This window comes from Hylaeus anthracinus, unplaced genomic scaffold (assembly GCF_026225885.1).
Source record: "Hylaeus anthracinus isolate JK02 unplaced genomic scaffold, UHH_iyHylAnth1.0_haploid 0, whole genome shotgun sequence".
NCBI lineage: Eukaryota > Metazoa > Arthropoda > Insecta > Hymenoptera > Colletidae > Hylaeus > Hylaeus anthracinus.
This window is the reverse complement of record NW_026533254.1, coordinates 1,148,073-1,170,764: the sequence shown is the minus strand read 5'-3', so window position 1 is coordinate 1,170,764 and position 22,692 is coordinate 1,148,073. Positions and strand designations below refer to the sequence as shown.

The window sequence follows — 22,692 nt, the reverse complement described above, 5'->3', positions numbered from 1 at the left end:
TGCTAAACAAGTAATTCTTTTAATGGATTGTAAACATCCTGTACTATCTTGAAATATTTGATCAACATTAACGATTCTTATAATGCGCGATCCTTTTGTCATTAAGGAGAGTGAAGCATTTAATTTAAAAACAGAACACCGCTACAGATGTAATCTGATACCTGATAGTTGATCGCAATCGTAAACATAATAATAATATAATGGATTTGCTGAGTTGACAGCAATTGCAGTAATAGCACATGTTATTTTTCTGGAGATTAATTCGAATTTATGATATGCAGTGAACATGTTTCATTTCATAGAATAAAAACCCCAATTTGTCTGATGAAAGCTTCACATCGAATCAATGAATGTTATCCGATGACAAGTAACAAGGTATTCATTCGAAACAATGCGTTTATGCAATTATAGTAAAAATTGTAACGTATATTATTGACGTTTTCATACATTTCCCCATATTTTCATGATATTATTATTAGACCGGTGACGTTTATGCAAATTCATATTTTTATATACACAGATGGAGAACAGAAACGTAAATTGAAGTATGTTTTGCCTTCTTGTATATTTTCGTATATTTGCACTTGTCATAAATGCATAAAATTTCGCAGTCTACTTATCAGCGTCTCGATACCGTAACTAACACATTCGCGACCGCAATTCTATTTCTGGTTTCTATAATAAGTTATGAAAATCTTTTTATTTTACACACTACATGTTTACAACATTGATATTTCAAAACATATTTTGTAATTTTTATCTTCGCTCTAACGACACAAATTTGCGATGTCCAGCTTCAGAATTTTATTATTTTAGCCAGTACACGGTATTATAACAGAAACGTAAAACATCTGCTGGGCGCGAATGTGTTAATTTACTGTTACCTTCGATACTGTTTGCAACACGTTATTAAATTCTTCACGACAATATACAGTGGGTGTAGAAAGTACTCATACACCGATCAATTTTCAACAAAACTATGTAAAATTCTAATTTATTAACTTATTTTTTATAAACAATGACATTCTAGATATTCTCGGAAATCTCTAGAATAGATAGATTACAAAAAAAATAGCTATTTATGTAAGCTGCGAAATTAACAAGAAAAAAACAATTAATCGATGGAAATGTTGAAGCAATAAGTATTCGCACAACTATTTAGTACTTAAAACTTCATTAAAAAAAAGGAAACTTACATTAAATTACAAGTATATGATACTTCCTTCGTGGGATTTCTTTTTGATTTTATAATTATTGCAACTCTTCTAAGCATTAAATTAACTAAATTATTAGTTATTCGAAGTAGGATGATCTTCCATTCCTTTATTAGAGTCTTTTTTTAAAGTACTTTAGTGGAAATTTGATGTTTTCTAATTCGTACGGAGCAATAAACTAACGTGTTTACGTAACAAACTCTACTGCAACTGGTTCGTAATAAGAATCTTACAAATATTTATCGCTTCTATACTTTTATCCACTTTTCGCACTTTTATTGTTAATTTCACAAATTATATTAACTAGTAAATGTTGTTTGGACTATATCTATCATAGTGATTTCCGAGAATATATAAAATATCATTGATTATAAAAAAAGGAGTTAATAAACTACAATTTCACACAAAAGTTTTTTAGGAAATTAATCAGTGTACGAATACATTCTACGCCCACTGTAAATAATTCAACTGCTGATTTGCAGATCAAAATGTTTCGAAATTCTACTTCGCGATCCCTCTCGTTTACTCTCGTTCGAATCATTATCAGACTATTGTTCCTTGCAATGGTACACTCTACTGTTCCTCGTGCCAATATTTTTTCCATTAAATTACCATGATTCACGGTTGCAATGTTGGCACAACGCGATGTACATTGCAGTCTTACAAAGGCAGAAACACACGTCCGACCGTACCGCAGGGACCAAGTGCATTGTAACGAAGCCCCGATGCAGCGAAAGGATTAACGAATCCTTGCTGATACGTTCCAAAGCCTCGTCATCCGTATTCCGTCGTCATGTTAGAATCCGTCGATCAATAAAGCAGCTGCTTAAGCATCGTTTCGCGTTCGGTCTCGTTTTCCACGGTACTCGTTTGAGGTCAAGATCAGATTAATAATCCCCGATTTTGTTCCGTCGTTGACACACATTCAATTTCAGTCAACGACGTTGTGTGCAATTACTCGTAATTTGACTAATAACGTTTCGAGTGTATGTGCTCTCGTTAAAAAGTCGCGTTATTACATTCATTTTGAGAGGCGGCCAACGGAAAAATTATTTTGCTTCATCCGAAGAAGAAATTGGGATTGTAGCATCACATTTCGATTATAATTGAGGAAAAACAGGCATAGTTCGGACAAATTAAATAGCAAGGAACCCCGAATTCAGTAAGGAAAGATCAACGTCATGTTTTTCCAATGGAAGAATTATCAAATTCCATTTAGATGAATTGACTATTTATCTTCAAGAGCACTTCACGTTTTTTCAGTTATTATCATTTCTTTCTTAAAAAAAATGAGTTGGAGCGTTTTTTTCTTCCTTATGTTTTCTAATGCTTAATTGTAGATGTTCTCTTTTAGTTTTTGTTATTATCCCCATAATTATTGTCATCGTTGTGGTATTTAGTCTCATCGAGAAAGAAAAGTTTTTGTTAATGAAAAATGATATAAAGTTATACCTTTTCTTTTTATTAAACTAGACAACGTTAAATATAACGCATACAGAGTACAGAGTTACTTAACTCTGTTCAAATACAAACATTGCAGGTAGGAATTATCGCAGATGACAAAATATCATACGAATGTTCAAATTAGGTTTATCGATGATTAACTTACAAAGTTATTATGATTCTTGTTAAAATCTTCACAGAATTTATTCTTCATAGCATTTAACTCTCTTCGAATACTAACGATACTTGCATCTGGGATAAATCTTCAAAAATTATTTATACTATCGTCGTCGATGATCAAATATATTTGCAATAACGTCTTGAATCTTCAACGAAATATTGAGTTCAAGAGCAGTTTAAATATCGAAGAATAGGCTATTATATTAAACGTTTTAAACACGGGGGTGGGTATCTACTTATTTCCAAGAATAGACGTAATTTATAATTTGTTGATATTCGTACTGTTTCACCTTGACATTTATGTCAAAGTAAAAATCGTGCCAGGTGGGAGTGCAGGATTGAATAAAGTCACTTGGAAATTATAAATCATTAAACGGGACCTGCGCAAGAGAATGGAGAATGTCGTCTCTACGGACGACATCGCTGTACCTGACTGTACGTGCCTAGTAAACTAGGACGTGCACCGCGATTGGGGTCCATGACATCTGTTGCCCTCGATCTTACGATATCCCACCACCATTCGTACAGATCCACGGTTTTCCTTGGCCTTTAATCTCTTCTACGCTATCCGACACCCCTTATTTGCCTGATAGTACGAGAACGATGACGACGACGCAGATTACTCTTGATTAACGTCGCGTCGCTCGCCGTGCGCTACTTCAAAATCTGATGCTACCTCGCAAATTATATCTTAACCCTCTGTAAGCCGTACAACTTTCAGGCCACATACTAATACACCGACGTTTTACTAAATAATTTTAGTTTTTCCACAAGATGACGTATACGTCTTCGTTATACATTTTTTTTTTTTTTTTTTTTTTTAATTTATTTATTTAAGCAATTACAATTAATCCTCATACAGAATTATAAGCAATTAGGTTAGCGTGTTACAGTGGCATGGTTTGTAAGTTTCAGTTACTTACATACAATCTAGAATTTACTATTTAGTGTGATTACAATATGCGAGTTTGTATTTATTTAATTGAATTTATTGCAAAGTTCAGGATGGTAGTATCTTTTCAATCTACACCAAAGAAATTTGGATATGTTGTAGTCTTTAGTGATGTTTGAATGTATCTTAAAGGATTTTGAAAAATTTTGAAAATTGTTGGTTTTACAGCTGTTCAAAGTTTTGTGCTACCGATTTTTCAAAAAAATATAGCTATTGAACTAGGCAACGGATGAAAATGACCTTTCACGTGCTTATAGTGAAGACATGGAAGTATCAAATAAAAATTATTTCAGAACAAGAAAAAGTTTTTTGAACCATATTTTTTTTTAATTGTTTTAAACAAATGCCTTTAATGTATGTATTTAAAAATCTGAAAAAATAAATTTATAGACTCATTTTTCCTCTACGGGCCAATATAAAAAGATACGTATATCTTATTTCTCGGTCCTTTAAAACATATCCAAAAATCGGAACAATCGGTGGCGGACACCTAAAAAACTTGTTCGTATGGCTTACATAATAACTTCTACGCGATTAGAATGTCGGTGAAATCTAGTCGACAATGTACGTGGGTGTGACAAGTAGGTAGTACATGAATTTTGTTCTAAGAATTTACATGAACTTAGACGTGTTCCTTTGAACATAAGAAATACAGCTGTAATATTTCTTCAACCGAATTGATTCAACTACAGCTTATTACAGACATTGTTGAAAAACATATGGTAAACTATAATCTCGTTATACTTTACATTACGTTACACTTTTTGCTGCATACATGTAAGTACTTACTTTATTATTCGACCAAATGAATTTTTCTAAATGCTGAATTCATCCCTCAAAATTACACACTTTCTACATTTAAATATTTGTATCGAAACTAAATTCTAACTATTCTCTATTTTCGAAAATATTACACAACATGATCTTGTATATTCAACTTTAATACAAAATTTTATCATTATATAGCCTAGGATTAATAATACAAGCTGGTAAAGTCGAACTGAACAGACCAAATGAATTTTTCTAAATGCTACAAATTATCTGCGTTTCAATATTTTTACAAAAACTAACAATTTTCGAAAATATTGCACAGCACGAGCTTTCGGATCGAAATTTTAATATAAAATTGTATCATTATATACAACAGGATAATTAATAAAAGTGAAACTAAACAGTTCAGGAACATCCTGTTTAATGCAATAATATTACGCATCGGTAGAGTTTCTCAGATTTGCAAAGTTGAATTTGCGAGGTACCCGTTGAGTTATACAAAATTTGTTCTACACAAAAGGTGAGCATTCATGTGCATAAAAGCTGTCTGTTAGTATTGTTGTCGAGGAACGCAAAGTAGAAGTGGAGCTAGGACGAAAGGCGATTAATGTAGCGGAAGCGACGTTGCAAACATCTCACAATCGGTGGAAGTAGGTCAGATTTGCTTTTAACCCATAAGTAGTTGAACGCTACTCTGGTTTTTTTTTTTTATTAAGATTGGAAAATTTCCTCCACCGAGTAACGATTGTTCGGTGATTACGCAACGTTGAATTTTGTTTGTCTACTTTTTCATCTCTTCGTCGGTAACGTTTGGTTGCACGAAGGATGAATTAATATTCTTTTCTATTAAAAGTTATATTCAACTGAAGTCGGCGAAACGTAAACTTTCGTAATGAAAAGCTTTCGGTTGGAAGGAACGATGGTTTAAAAGTTTTAATTACCTTCGAATCGTACGAAACATTTTTTAATATAATATTATGAATAGACTGCGTATGTTTCTACAAATTCATATTTTCATAGATACAGAAAAAGACTTTAAGCTTACATAAAAGTTTATTCTATCTTCTAAACGGTGCAACATGTATATCATTGTTGTTATTTTATATATTTTTGCATTTTTGCACATTCTCATATATTTTTCCATATTTTCATTTGCCCTAAATCCGTAAACATCCGCAGTCTACTAATTATATTGAAGGGAAACGGTATTCACACTAAAAAACTGCGAACTGAAAGTAACTTTTTAATAAAAAGAATGTATATAGGATAATGTAATTACTAGACTGCGAATATTTATGGAAACTCAAATTTACCCAAATACAGACAAAGAATTGAAATTTAAATGAAAGTATGTCTTACCTTCTGAACGGTGTAACACGTATATTATTGTTGATATTTTATATATTTTTCCATTTGTACATATTTTCATAGATTGACCAATATTTTCATTTGCCATAAATACAATCCGCATTATTATGAATAAATATGTTGATGGTACTAAAATTAACATGTAAGTATTATTAGTTCAATCCTATTAAATACCTAATAATTTCAAATGTATGGAATATTATGCAAGGCGTTCAAAAATTAGTGTAAGAACCGGAAATGGGAGTAGCTGAGACGATTTTGAACCACAATTTTCGGTTCTTACACTAATTCTGGGACACCCTGTATATTATATGTGTTTATACATTTTTATATGGACTGTTTGCAAAACTTGATCATCACACTATTTGTAAGTATTAAGGACCACGTAATAATTAATATATCTGTATCCTATGTTTTTCTCTTTTTTGTTGTACATTAGATAGGATATATAAAAAAAAAAAACACATTAGTGTCCAAACTTGCATGTCACGTAGAATTCCTATTTTAATTGTAATAATCGTATATTTTGTTAGTAACGTAAATCTAGTGTCGAAACGTTAAATAACGCTTGTGTTTAAATCGATAAACGTATGTCTTAGTTATTTTACTAATTATTTGGAACGTTACGAAACTGACGTCAAGAATCATTAAGAGATTGCTCTAGTTGTTAGAAGGTATTCGCCAAACGTGCGAGCAAGTAAAATGTCTGTTCGAAGGATAACATTTTCAAGCAATTGCTGTTACAACGAAAAGCAAATACTGGATGATGGTGAATTTAAAGGAGTTAAGTACTTCAAATCCTTTTACAATCCTTTTTCTAACGCTTGGTTAGCGTACAAGGATTATATTAGGGAATTTGTTACTTGAGTAAACAGATGTCGTTCGAATTATTACCATCTAGCCGCCTCCCTTCTCAGAGTTAAACTTGTCGATGATTCGACCTGCCAGTGTGGTTGTTCAGAACAGGATCTCAACCATGTAATAGGACAATGCCGAATCCTTAATTGCAATAAGAATAACTTGATTCGTAACTTTTATAAAAGCTTTATCCGCCTCGTACAATAGATGTATTCCTGAGCAAACCAATGATTTAGCCATTACTAATTATATTTAAGTTTCTCAAATCTCATGGTTTATCGTCGCAAGTATATATTGTTCCTAATCTATTACAGTAAAGTCTCCATAAATGCACAAATATATCTACCATAAACGCACTGAAACCATCTCCACCGCGGGAAGTACACCTCTTGAGGGGTCCCGGAGTTCGATCGCCGAGCAGTGTAAACATGATCCGGAATCGGATTACTCTATGAGACAATTTAATGCAACAGTGAAACTTTTTTATTATTAACTTTTTTGATGTAAAACTTTTACCATCATATTCCTTACATTTTCTAATTGAAATGAGACAAAACACGACGTAATTCACAACATACTTGCTTGTAACAACTTATTATGCATCACATACACTAACTAAAAAAATTGCATGGTAAATATCGTCCGAATTATATCGTGTTTGGTCTCATTTTAATTAGAAAAATGTCAGTAATATGATGGCAAAAGTTTTACAACAAAAAAGTTAATAATCAAAAAGTTTCACCGTTGCATTCAATTGTCTCACACCGTGACATACCGTGGTGTTTTCGCTCCGTCCTTTCCTTTATTCGCCGTCCTTCTCTACATTCGAAGCTTGTCGGCAAAACATCAGAGAATGTACGAAGTCTACCATAAATCCATTAGTTCAGTCCCGAGTTTGTGCATTTATGGAGACTTTACTGTATCAGGTAATACTGTCTCATAACCTCTTACAGTCAGTCTCATAAATATTCGTACTCTCTACGTCTACTAAAGAATTTTGCCTAAATATTAAATAATAGGTTTGATGTTTTCAAATAAATACTTGGAAAAATTTATTTGGAAATATCAAACGAATCATTTAGTTTAGACAAGTTCCTTCAAATAAACACAGAGGGTACGAATATTTATGGGACTGACTGTATTTAGTAATTCTATCTAACATAAGTTTAAGTTTTGTGTAATACTGTAATGTGTGTACTATAATGTGACTTGATTTAATTATAATTTAATTGCTAGTATGCTCAGCAATGAGCATGTTGCTAATAACTCCGTAGGGGGTTTAATAGCCTAATGAAAAAAAAAAAATTGCCGTTGCGGTTAATATTGCACTTGTACATCGACATAATTGTTCGATATCCAATTGAAATCTTGATGGGCCACAACTGCGAAATGGAGGTATTCGTGAATCGATCGAGAACAAATTCCCTTCCTTTATCGGGCTACTCGATTCTGTGATTGAACGAACTTATTGAGATGTAGGGAGTCGAGAGAGGTAAAAAGCACCGTAGGCGGTTGCATATCAGTTTTGTTTGTATCGAAGAAATCCTCATTCCGCGATTTCGTCCGGTCTACCTTCAGTGGCTTTCCAATACGCGGAACTTTCGTCGTATTTCTTTGGCCCTTATTGTGTACTCGATTCGTCTCGATGGTACAATATCGACTTATTCCTTGAACAGTCGTTTGCCCCGTTTGTCTTTTTTACTCGTCTAACCGTAAACCTTTCATAGCCTGCGATGGAAAGTAAATCGAAAACATTCTTGAACAATTCGACAAGAGAACAGTATTTCCTGCAAAAATTCATTTTTGCAACGGAAAAATCATCGTCCAAAGATTCCGTGTGTTAGGTAATGCAACAATGTGCAATCTTTCGGACCGAGACGCAATTGTTTACTTTATTTTCACGAAGCGATAACCTACAAAGGAATGTTTCCATTTAAAAGTGACAAATTTTTAACGAAAACTGGACTTCAAACTTCTGAACTTATGTTACTGAAAAATTGCAACGATTGTGCTTAATTCTTTCGAGATAAGATTTTAATTCCGAGTTACCATAATTTCATTCAAATTTCAATGCTTATTTTCATATTTGGTCACGTATTGTTAGAACGATTATGTAGACAGAATTATTTTTTGTCATAGTACAGACTGTATTCTTTACGAAACATTTAAATCATAAATGATAAAATCACATAGTTCGTACAATATTTTCGCCTTAGGGTTTTAGATCTTATTAAAATCCAATGATTCGTTGGACCATATTATATGTAAGTGTATAGAATGGAGTATTCCTGTCAATATTTCCATAAATAGGTCGGCGAATATCGATTTTAATAATTATTAGCGTTTTTAACGGTACCTCTGGAACTCGCCACCAGAGAGTCATGCACCTAGCCCTCCTTTCCAATGGACATAGTATCGATATGTTTATCGTTTAATTATCGAACGCTTATTTTATTAGGAAATTCTTACGTATACACAAGAGTCTCATATCAATTATACGTTTTCATTTTTTAACTTGGAGAATATAGAAGTTTAGTTGCTAATTAGAATATAAATGAAAGTTATGAGATATAATACATAATAGAAAATACAAAGACTTGAATACACTCACAATGCAAACGCGACGAATAGCCAAACCTCGTCAAAAAAGTAAAATTAATATTTTCTGAAATAGACTTGTCTGTTTTTAAGCACCGCGAAACGAACATATTCGTAGAAATAATATTTGTGGAACATTGCTTTTGATTCTTTCCTATGTCATGATTCGCTTTCAAATATATTCAAATAAAATATTATCTTCTGTATATCGCTTGCAGTTTCTGATTTTCTCATTAGACTTGGATGAAGTTAAACAATTGTCGTATAGGTATCTATACTTGGTATTAAATGGTATTCGTATGATTTGGTAACCATTTCAAAGATATTCATATCAAACACTGGTGCAAAACTACTTCAGATCTTGCTACCTATCAATACTTACCACCTACGATGTCAGACTTTGGTACCTATCGATACTTACCAATCAATACTTTCACCCTGCAAAAACGACATTGCTTTTCAGTCCACCTAATATTATTTCTTTTGTGGACTTTAAATATGTATTTACACAATAATCTGTTTTAATGTAATGTTTTTATGTAAAAATGATATTTTATAGTTCTCCGTCATATGGTATCTTTCGGTCACTTTCTTCTTGCCATTTTGGAGTATCGTTTTTGAAATATTTTGAGAAACCAGAATGCCTAATTACACTTAAACACAATTTGTAAAATATTATTTCGAAAGTCTACCAAGTATTTTTGACTATTTGGTATTTATTACAATCTGTTACAAAAAAAAATAACAATATTCAATATATTTGTCTTTAAAAAATTTAACATGTACATATTTCGCTCATTGGTTCATACAGTGGGTGTAGAATGTATTCGTACACCGATCAATTTCCCAAGAAACTATTGTGTGAAATTCTAGTTTATTAACTTTTTTTTTATAATCAATGATATGTTACATAGTGTCAGAAATCTCTAAGATAGATATAGTCCAAACAATATTTACTAGTTAATATAAATTGTGAAATTAACAAAAAAAAAATGAGAAAAGTGGGTAAAAGTATAGAAGCGATAAATATTTGTAAGATTCTTATTACGAACCAGTTACAGTAGAGTTTGTAACGTAAACACATTAGTTTATTGCAAATTTCCAGTAAAGTACTTTTAAAAAATGGTTCTAATAGAGGAATGAAAAAAGATCCCACTTTGAATAACTAATAATTTAGTTAATTTAACGCTTAGAAGAGTTGCAATAATTATAAAATCAAAAGGAAATCCTACGAAGGAAGTATCATATACTTGTAAATTAATGTAAGTTTCCTTTTTTTTTAACGAAGTTTTATGTACTAAACAGTTGTGCGAATACTTATTGCTTCAACATTTCCATCGATTAATTGTTTTTTTCTTGTTAATTTCGCAGCTTACATAAATAGCTATTTTTTTTTGTAATCTATCTATTCTGGAGATTTCCGAGAATATCTAGAATGTCATTGTTTATAAAAAATAAGTTAATAAATTACAATTTTACATAGTTTTTTTGTAAATTGATTGGTGTATGAATACTTTCTACACCCACTGTATATTCTTGTATAAATTAATATAATTACTAACGATCTTTTCATTAATCTTTTCATTAATCTATTATTACACTAATATCTTAAAATCTATTACTATTGTCTAACGGCTTAAATCTTTTCAGTTTGCGGAATACGATATAAAATTAGTATGGTTCTTTGCTGTGGTGGCTGAGAGCAGACATACGACCGCAATGGGTTAATATTGAATTTACTCGAGTATCATTGATATATATCGCGTCAGTTCGACCAGTAGCGTAGCTTTCGTCGTGAAACTAAAAACCTCTCCCGTTATCGTTCACCGCGACGACCTGGCATTTCGTATGCTGCTCCGCAAAAATTTTCTATGGTCAAGGTCGCTCAGTCGTATTCCAAGCTTCCGCTTCCGACGTTAAAAAAATTTTAATTTACCAGCCGCATTTTATTAGCAGGCGTTCCGCGCAACAGAGGCCGGTGCTGTAAGATTAACAAGCCCTGCGCGATACTTCTGATGAATAATGTATAAACGGTGTATAAATTGCTCAAAGTGCGCATGTAGAAAGTGCCTGGGAAACCATTTATAAAATCGACTAATGCAAATTTTAATTACCGGTCGTCGGTACAGGCTATAGGTACTATTCAGAGTGGCCTGAAGAGTTCTAGATGTAACAATTCAAACTTATTTATAATTTTTATGTATGGTTTTGCTTTTCGACGCAATCCTCGAAAACTGAAATACATTTTTCTTTGAGACCTTCTGGCATCGTTATCCCCATTCCGTTGCAATCATTTCTCGATCAGAAGGCAAACAATGACTAACAAGAAAAGTTTTCGTATTGGGAAAAGACGTAGCTAAATCTACAGAATAAGGTGGAACGTCCCAATAGTTCTTAGTGTAGGTCTCTCAATTTGTCCATTGCTATGTCACTTTTCTTTCGCATTTGTGATCGAGACCGAGAACTTGTCAGCCACTTTGTTATACTTCATATTGCACTCAATTCAGAAAAAACAAAAGAAAACCTCATAAGAAACTGTCGCTAATAACCAAAGGTTGTAATAAAAAAAAACAAGAAAAAACGGAAACATTACTACAACTACACCTTTCTTATCGATGTCTTCAAGTATATCGAATTAGAATGATGTATAAAACAGGGGAATATCAAAAACACTCTTTCATGCTCGTAAATAAAAACAAACAAATAAGAAACAAAATTAAAGAGAGAAAATAATACGTATAATAAGACTAGACATTACAACGTTTCTCTTTCTTTCAAAACTAATTTTTGTTATTCTTTTTTTATAATATATTTTCTATTACAATTGTTACACATTATTTTGTATTTATGTTTTAAGGTATAATATGTGCCTACATATATTCCTCAGACGTAGACTAGCATGTTAAAATGTAAAATAAAAATGAATTCGCCTGAATAACAGCAATAATCACAGCTAACAAACGTGTTTGTTCGCAGGGATGTCAGGCAAGGATGTTAGCGGATGGTCGAAAATCCCTTGTCTGAAAGGTCGTTCCTCGAGTAAAGGTGGAAACATATCTGGCGGTACGCATACCGGTCCACCGCAATGTCCACACTCTGTGCTAAGCAGCACTCGCAGTTCTGTGAGCAGCTCGCCTCTGAGTCCATGCCCAACACCGATGCCATTCTTGGTTACCTCGGGTTCGGTCAGGTGAGATCTCTTTTATAATCATCACCAAAACTGTTCAACCTTCATCTTCGATTCTTCGTGCAAATTTGAATTTTTATTATAACGATACCAAATTCGAAGCTCGTTGTAACGTTCCACTATTGAGATTTGATTAGCGCATCCAGGCAGCCTCGTTTAGTTGCGTCTAATGATAAAACGTACATTTGATTATACTGCTTGTAGAATAAAGTTTGATAACAGCAGTGATTATACTTCTTCTACTCTAAAGTATGAAAATATTGTAGCATTGATTATACTACTTGTACACCAAAATTTAAAAGCAGTAGTGATTATACTACTTCTACATTAAAATTTGATAACAGCAGTGATTATACTTCTTGTACTCTGAAGTTTGAATATATTGTACCATTGATTATACTGCTTCCACACTAAAATTTGAGGGCAATAGTGATTATACTTCTTCTACTCTGAAGTTTAAAAATATTGTAGCATTGATTATTAGATATAACTATACAAAAATGCGACCCAGTAGGAATTGAATTATAATGTCCATTATTATTTCATATACTTGGAGGTCTTAATTTTATTCGAATAATTACACTCAACGACGATACAATTATTTCTACCAGTATCATAAAAAAGAATACAATATTCAAATATTTGTATGATTTATTGAATACAATCATTTTATATAACGGTTAAATTAAATTAAAATTGAGGTTTAAAAAATTGAACCTACCTCATTTAATTATCTTTAAAAGTTAATAGTTGTTTTAACTCGACATTACAATATTACCCCTTGGAAAGGGAATGTATATGTAGATTTCATCGATCTTCTATTATTAAATGTTTTTGTATATGATTCCAACTTCAGTTTTCATTATTGAATTGTTGAGAGCGAACAGCTGTTGATTCGCAACTCTTACGATTCTTGGTTCATGCGATATTCGTACCTGTATTATTACGTACACATGTGCATTTCCTAGGCCACATAAACAGATGCAAATCGTTTCCTCTTCTATTTCAAAACTGCATGTAAACATGCAACGTTCGAAACGTCTCGCGTAATGGTTTCAGATCCGCGTAAGTAGTCATTTTCACAATAGCATCGGCATGTTGTATAATATTACGAGTGGTACACGTTTCGATCGTATTTTTCGAGTTATATTGGTTTCGGGTTTTACGTTTATCCAGGACAGTAGTTTCGAACGCTCTATCAATTTTTCAGGCCGTTTCCATCGTGTTGGTGGCACGTTTGTATTAGTAAAACATGCACGCGCGAATAACGGTGCTTAAAACGGTCATTTCGGGCTGACTTTTACTGAAGGAGATACTATGTCTACTAGTTGATCTCGATGAACTTTATTCTTGACAATGTTTTCTTGTCGTTTAACCCTTTGACCGCGGGACGATTTTTGTTGGAAATTCTAATGGACGTAGAGGTATGAATTTAACAAAAATATCAGCTTATATGGAATGATAACACAACTTTTTTATATTTACAGTTTATTCATAGGACGTTTAGTCTCAAAAATGAAAATTAAGAACTTAAAAGACCTTTGAACTCAGATCTCATAATGGGCTCATCCTGTTGGAATTGTCTTAAATAAAAAAAAACAACAATCGAACAATCAAAGATTCACCTTACAAAGAATGGCGAAATGAAACTTGTTTATATGTACAGTTCCTTCATACGACGTTTACTTTCAGAGATACAAATTGAAAACTTAGAAGACCTTTTTCCTGAAATTCAATTTTTGCAACAAACTTCTAGCTTTTCAATTTTTTTTCGGAAATTAAACGTCCTACGAATAAATTGTACCTATAAAAAAGTTTCGTCTCATCATCTCCTATAAGTTGATATTTTTTAAAATGAATTTAACGAATATAAACATTTCTCTGGTCCCATTTCTTGAGGGCGTATACATATACTATATGTACGTCCTTTGCAGTCAAAAGTTTAAAGATGGAACTCAGTTCAGGGTGCTAAAGATGAAGCATATTTTACGAATTTTAAAAAAGTAATGTATTAAGAGGATAATGTATTAATGTCTTAATATTGTTATTCGGCGATAACAAATAATTTTTTATAATACAAAATTGTACGTGGAAAGTCGTGTATATGGATATGTTTGTAGATCACTCATCGTCGAGGTTACGAATTAACAAAATAAACAAAAAAACTACGGATTTTGGTGTCCATTATGTAATTACATTGTCGATCCACTCAAAACTTGAATCAAAACAATTTTTAACGCACAAAAATAACACACAGAATAACACACAAAAATTTGTATGTGCTTCTCAAGATATATATCGTTAAATACAAAACGTATATTATTGTACAACTTACAGTTATTCCTTTTTAATTCACAAAGAAACTTCCTTTTCAGATGTTTACCCTAAAATGTGTCCTTAAATCATACACAATATTGCTGTAGAACATTTTGCCATTTATTTTAATATTCTACGTACAGTTATGGTATCTTGGTGCACTTTGTATCTTGCTTGCAATGAAGAAAATTTCAGAGCGCTATTTTTGGGATTCTCGCGAAGAAAATGGAGTCCATTAGGTCCTGTCCTCGAAGTTTCTTCCCGTCGAGAACGCTTGGAAACGTTTAATTTATTCGTGTTGGAAATAAGAGCAGGGATAGTCAGTCGCCAAAGGTCATTACTACTAAAAATACACCCTCTGTTTCATTCATACTTTATACAAGGCTATATTCAGTGAACGGTCATAGCTACGTAAAGAGACAGTCGATATTCCCTGTCTCGGGAGGGCATTCACGCGAAAATCACTACCAGCAGCTATGAAAATAGCATTTTCAAATAATGTATTTTTGTACAATCTCAAAATGTTCATAGCCTTATGTATTCGGCATCCTTTGAACAGTGTGTAGAAAATAAAATCGTTCAGAAGTTGTATTTCTGTTGCAGTTATTTGAAACGAAAAAAATGAAGTTTTGTTTTCCCATTTAACATGAAGTACTGAAAAGTAACACAAATATTCTTAGGGTGTAAATGAAAAAAGATGAATAAGAAAATAATTTAACAATATGTCTCAACCTGATGGTCATTAACATGTATCTACATGTATGAAGTTCAGTATCCAACAAATTTTGCTTACTGTTGTTCTTTTAACAGAATACAAGTGGGATAATTATGATGATTGTGGGAGCATAATAGTAAGTAAAATTTCATAGCTTCTAAAGTTCATATAGACGCATTGTAATGGCTATCAGGTCGTTGCGATAAGAAGACTTAGAAGATTGGTACTTTAATATATCAAAATGATGAGTAAGTTTATCTGTTTAAACTAGAGTTATAACGAATTAATATCGAATTAATTTCTACACTTTATGTTTTGTATTCTATATACGAAGTTATCTACAAACGAATTATATCCACTTCATTTCATTTAGCCATAATTTTGCCATAATTGCTATTGTTTTTATTCAAATATAGAAATTAAAGCCAATCCCATTTTCGGGACATTGGAGGTATGTACTATAGTATACTATGTAGAAAAACTGTCCCTGTGTGTGGAAATTTGTTCGAAAAATGTGACATTGACGGATGATGGGTTAAGCACTGATCATTCGACGTGAAAATGATCTTATTTGAAAAATTTCATAATTTGCTCACAAATCGGAGATTTAATTGGATTTCTAAACGTAAGATGGTAAAATCATCTTGTCGGTTGCACAGTCTCGCAAACCGATATGCGGTCTTTCGATGCCAATAGGTTCCCTACTTCGCTGTTCAAACTATTTGTCGGAAGTCAAGTTTTCTTAATCACGATTGAAACGATCGACTCTCTACCGTGTGCACCGCACGGAGGGCAGTTTGCTCGCAATTAAAAGTTTCGTTAACGATCCGCCATCGATACGTCATTAGCTAGGAGAGCGGAGAGGGGCGGGGGGACGCATCGGTTTAACAAGTTCCCGGAAACTTTTCCACGCAGAAACTTCGCCAATTCGGCGAGAGAAAATGCATTAGCGACGAAGGGGAAGTCGGTTTGGCAGCTACAACTTCGACATCCTGCCGCGACACCGCGCTTTGAATAATTCATAACTCTGAATCTCGAAATGCTCGCTTTTGCCGTTATACGGTAAGGACCGGAACCAAATCAATCGCACAAATTTTTCTCGAACGTAGATTTCATTATTTCAGTACGTCAAGGGGCACTTCATGGTAACATGAAGAAGATTCATGTAATACAAGAATTTTTGTTCGAACAAGCAATGCAATTAATCAATTCATTTATTATTACATGTTATTATATATGTTAATATATATTATTATAACTGTAATAAGAAATTAATTTATTTACTTGCATTGCTTGTTTGAAAAAAATTCTTACGCAACTAAATGGATAAACTAGATTGAAAATTGATTTTTTATATTACATTATATATATGTATATATATATATATATATATATATATATATATATATATATATATATGTTTTTTTAATATTATTTATATGAAATTAATATTTAATGAATTATTAATTGCAATTATTTTATTATTTATATTGTATATACATAATACATATATATATAGAGAGAATATATACGCATTATCTGTTTAAACTAGAGTTATAAATGATTTATTATGGAGGTATCGAATTAATTTCTACACTTTATGTTTTGTATTCTATATACGAAGTTATCTACAAACGAATTATATCCACTTCATTTCATTTAGCCATAATTTTGCCATAGTAATTGTATTCATTTCTTATTACAGTTATATATATTTTGTATATATTACATTATATATATATAATGTAATGTAATTTTGCCATAGTAATTGTATTCATTTCTTATTACAGTTATATATAATTTGTTTATATTATATTTTATATATATATAAAATTCTTGCATTCCTATATAAATATTAAACAATATAAAAAATCAATTTTTAATCCAGTTTATCCATCCATATCCGAAATGACAGACGATAAATATCGTAAATCGTTGATACTCGACTATACCATAATTAATTTTTATCTTACACTGTAAAATTTGATAAGTCGTCGCACGGCTAATACGTAGGACCAATAACGTTACGTAGATAAACCTAAGTCACATTTTCTCTCCTTGATTGTTAACACATCAGCATTTTATTGCATTTCATTAGTATTTAATCGTACCATCCTATATACTAATAAGGTTCCACCCACTTGAAAGAAAGGTGAAAGGGCCACGACCTAACTTTGTTATACTTGATCTGCACTACTTTTCTCGTCAGTAATTGTTTATACAAAAGGTTACCGTTAAACATTAGTACAAGAGTCTGTGGTGCAAAACTAATTGTACGAATTTTGAATTCTGCCGAGGTACAACGTATTCGAAATGTTACAAAATATTATAATATAAATCTCTCAAAACGATAAGAATACACGTACCCACGTTGAAGTTTCTTTTGTTGTGAATTATTTTTACAATGAAGATGATACTCTTCAGAGAATTTCTTGCAATAGGTTCAATTCGCCAGTTCCTCTATATCGATAACTATCCACTTCTGTCAAATATTTTCCCTTCCATCGCGTTCCAGACGGGAGTCGCTATAGGTAGAAGTTCCTACCTGCCATGGGAGCCATATCGATCCAAACCTTGGTATATTACTTTTCGAGACCGTTCCAACGGCTGTTCCATGCATTTCATGTTTGAAAAGTGGAATCAAATTGAAGATTAAATTACCTAATTAATCTATTACTTTGGTATAAATAATATCTCTGCAAATATTTATTCGAAAAATCCACGGAGTAAGGATATTTATTTATTCTGCAACTTACTTGTGTAACTTTAGTAATGGTAGTGCACATTTAATATTTCTTCTAACTTTTATCGCAAATATTTTCCTTTCCGTCTACTACGTTGATGTAAATAATACCTCTGCAAATATTTATTTGAAAAATTCATGGGACATTTACACAGTCAGTGTAATAAGTATTCGTACAGAAACCAATTCAAAATAAAACTTCATGTATTTATTTTATTAATAAATTTCAGGGGAAGAAATAATTAGCCAACATTCCTACATATTTTTAGAATAGACTTTGCGTAAATTAAGTTTTAAATCAACTTTTAATGTTAGCCTCTCGTTTCTTTTCTTATTACTTTTATTTTAAACTGGTTGCTGTACGAATACTTATTACACTGACTGTACTTATTTATCATCTAACTTACATTTTTGAAGTATCTAATTGCAGTAATTGTGCATATATTTGCATACCAAAATGCCTCTATATAACAACAATTTTGTTAACTTTTGTTAATAAGTGTATAGCGAGTCCCAAATTATTCCACTCAGGGAGTAACGGCGATATTGAATCTACTTCCGTTGGTTAGAACTTAACGCACCTCTAGTTTATTTGTGTAAACAATTCAACACGAGCAATATACGTTACTTATACTCCGTTTTGGCAAACCGACGTAATTAATAATAAATCGTTTCACGTATCGCTGCCGTCATCCGTTTGAATCGCGTGACAAGGAAATAGATTTCAGTGGCAGAAACAATTTGACCAGAGACCATGGTTGGGAATGCATGCTAAACAATCACAGTACAAAATTAACGCGTGCCGGAACAGCACAACTTTCTCTTGTTGAACATGATTTTGACGTTTCTCATTCTCGATTGTGTATCTTGTACTAGCACGATACAAGCGGTAATTAATTACTTAGGATACACCATTCGTGAAAGTTAAGACAAGTAGAGGTAGAATTTGAAGTAGATATATCTAAGGAATAGCAAATTTATACCTAGTTAGACCAAAATTAAGTTTAGTTAAAATCAGAGATTTGATTTTGATGAAAGTTTATAGATTCGTACAGCTGTCGAAAATACTAAATAGGTATTCTTTTTAACTGTAGCAAATCAAGTTTAAGGAACGAAACTACTCTACATGAATCCAATGTATAGTATTAGGCAAATATGCTTCAGAATAATCATTCTGACATGTTCTGAGTGTATTTTCATGTTCGGTTTTTGAATAAATATTATCTTTGAAAAACGTTGGGTGATTGTACACCGATCTACTAGTTTCTTGACGAAACATATGTTACATCGCGCATAGATGGTTTATAGCACACGTATTATATGGCTTAATTCAATTTTAAAGTATCGTTAAATCTTTAAACCAATGTTTTCTTAGGAACACTAAAAGTGGACATAAAAGATGCATACTATCAGCCATCGATGTGCAATCTAACATATGTTCCCCAAAAAACCCTAAATCCAGACAATTCTCGTAAATGTTATTGCGCGGAAACTTGAACGTTACAGGCGAGAAAGTTCTGCTCTTTAATTTTGTGCTCTATGAATTTAATTGACATCGATGAATTGGTCTGTTTCAGTAGCGGGATGGTGCAGAGTGTTGGTGCTAATTTATCGCCGGACCAAACATTCGGATCGATTCGTTCGCTGTCGGTAACGAGAGAAGTTGCCAGTTTCCCTCTATCAAGAACGCCTACGCCACCCCCGCAACACACGTGGGTAATTTTTCTCTATTTGTTGCTTTCTGCCGCGTTGAGCAACTATCAATTCAATGAAAGAGCCGTCGCGAGAAATGTCGGTCACGGGATTTTATGAAATTCCGATGATAAGATTACGGAAAGCCTGGAGAAAGTTGAAATTTTCAGAGTTTTCCATGATATATCACAGGGTTACACCTAGAGGCTTAAAAAGAAAAACAGGTTTAGGAATTATTGTTGTAATAGGTACATGGGATAATCGGTAACTTCAGTCATGAATAGCTAATATTGAAAAATTGACAGATTTTACGCGTATTTCGTTTAATACGTATAATTTATTTATGGAAAGTTAAATTACAAACTGATATTACATAGTAAGGAAAAAGGACGCGACGCGAAGCGCATATGCAACGTGATGCATTAAATAAAAACCTATTGCCAACAAGAATAACATAAAAAAAGTTCATATCCATCAGTATCCATAGTATCTTCTTTTAGAACGATCTTTAAAGATATTTTTTCATACGATACGATGCTTTCCAGTTTAAAAAATAGTTTCGTTCTAGATTTTCGATGGAGTCCACAGTCACATGTGCATAGTCTCGCCAGAAGTCCTTTAATTTTCACGTTTTCAATGAAACTTTATGTTTTCTAAAAGTAAACAAAAATAGATTAGAATTCCTTTGTTTATTTTAACGGTGCATAAAATGTAATGTTCCATGAGCTGTTGTGGATTAATTACAATTGCGACACGTTCGAAGATCGTCAACAAATTGAAAGCCACACCGTAATTGTATTTAACTATAACATAAATTAAAAAAAAAAAAGAAATCGATTTTTCATTTTAGGGGCAAATATAATAACTTCCCTATAAATCGTTAAATTAAATATAACATTGAGAAGTAATCACGGAATAAAATTAAATTTTAAACTGAACCAATGCAGGAACAAAACTCGTTATTATGCACGTATTGTGATAACTATAATAACAATTAAAAAAGTAATACCTGCATATTCATTCAATAATATATACGAAAACTGAAGTTCAGTGAAAATTACATTTAACGGGAGCTTTGTGTCTCGATATTGATTAACTAAGTAGTTATATTTTTATTAATATTCGTAACTTTCATATTAGAACAATTAATCCAAAATTCTCCCCTTCTTTGCTGTTTAATTCAATTCCCAACAATTCATAAACAATTGCCTGCGACAGTCCAATAAGCGCGATACTCGTTTTTTTCTCGGTCAGGCCACTTTGGAGACACATGTCTTCGCAAAAAAAAGCAAAAATAAAGAAGAACGACAAATTTGGTAATACTGGTTGCTCTTAACGAAAGTAATTGCACGTATTGTGACTCGCGTGACCACGTGCCGATTGTGTCCACCTGACCAAACAGATGTCATTGATTTCGCAATAGTAAACAGCGCGTCGCAACGCTAGAATTCACGTGCCAAAGGCGTATACAGGAAGTAGGCGTTTGGCTGAACATGTTATGCGAGTTCGATAGTCGATCTGACAATAAGTATGCAACAGCGCGAGTCTCGCATCGTGCATTCTAGATAGGTCAATATTCTTCTACGCACTTTGTGCTACCTGCTCATCTACCCGCGTATCGCATTGCGCTTCAGCCATCTACATGAATATGAAACGCAGCTGAATATTAATGCAGCGGTGCTTCGTTAACATTTTTCAGAACGCGTTGCGTTTACGCCGAGAATCTGAAATATCAGCTCGTCCCGAGAGTGTTGCTGGTTTTTCAATTACTTTTTACTGCGCAGACACCAACAACACTACGATTACTTTTGAGCGTCAATACACTTCCTCACAAAAGATAAAAGAAAAAAAAAATAATCGTTTGTAAACTAATATACCTTTTATTACTTAAATTTTATTTAAATTTATTACTTTATTATTTAAACCGTATGTTCTTCATTATCTGAGATACATTAATCCAGCCCGTTAATTTCAATACGCCACCACACCTGTAAGTTTTACAAAGATGATTGTTTTGTACGCTCAGTCTTCGCAAGCACTGCCAAAGGGATTACGCGTAAATTGCACGCTTCGCTATAATAATCAGAAGCTGAGTTTTCCACACGATGCGTTCTCTTCAGAGATTCGCTGTAGTCTCTCGTGGTGTATTGTCCATTTTTCCTCGTCGGTATAGTCGCTTTTGGGAATTTAATGAGGGTGGAAGTGATGGTGGCAGGTAGAAATGGTGACACGGAGTTGGACACTCAGATATAATTTAACTTCTTGGCCTGCGAAGAACCTAATGATTCTTGCAGACCTTCGATCATCTGGTCACCAAATGAAAGTATAAGTATATGGTTGTGCAGAAAGTTTGTTCCAACTTTTAAGAAAAATTCAAAGGCACATTTAAATTTTGATTTATATTTATTGACTTACAATAGGTATATACAATCTTGTTCCACAACCTTTCCACCTTTTAAGGGATCTATACATGTCATTTGTTTCCAACCATTCCAATATATTCAGACCTGTACTACCTACCAAAAATCGGCATGAACTTTCCAGACAACCTGATACAACCCCGCAATAAACTAACTTCGGAGACTCGCGCCGACGGGCATGCGATATACAATTGGTTGTAATTGAGCCGTTCACTGCATAAATCGATTAACTCTA

General features: G+C 32.8%; 1 protein-coding gene across 6 annotated transcripts in view; it reads left to right on the top strand.

The window, feature by feature from the left end:
* The window catches only part of LOC128891845 (uncharacterized), a 128,580-nt gene that overhangs the window by 84,794 nt on the left and 21,094 nt on the right, over positions 1–22,692 (top strand). For 5 of the 6 annotated variants that reach the window (XM_054151839.1, XM_054151759.1, XM_054152171.1 and 2 more), the window contains 2 exons: positions 12,361–12,574; positions 19,923–20,057. In XM_054151839.1, coding sequence (XP_054007814.1) covers positions 12,361–12,574; positions 19,923–20,057 — 349 coding nt within the window. Of the gene's footprint in view, positions 1–12,360; positions 12,575–19,922; positions 20,062–22,692 lie in introns of all 6 variants that reach the window. The other variant, XM_054152081.1, reaches the window with a different exon arrangement.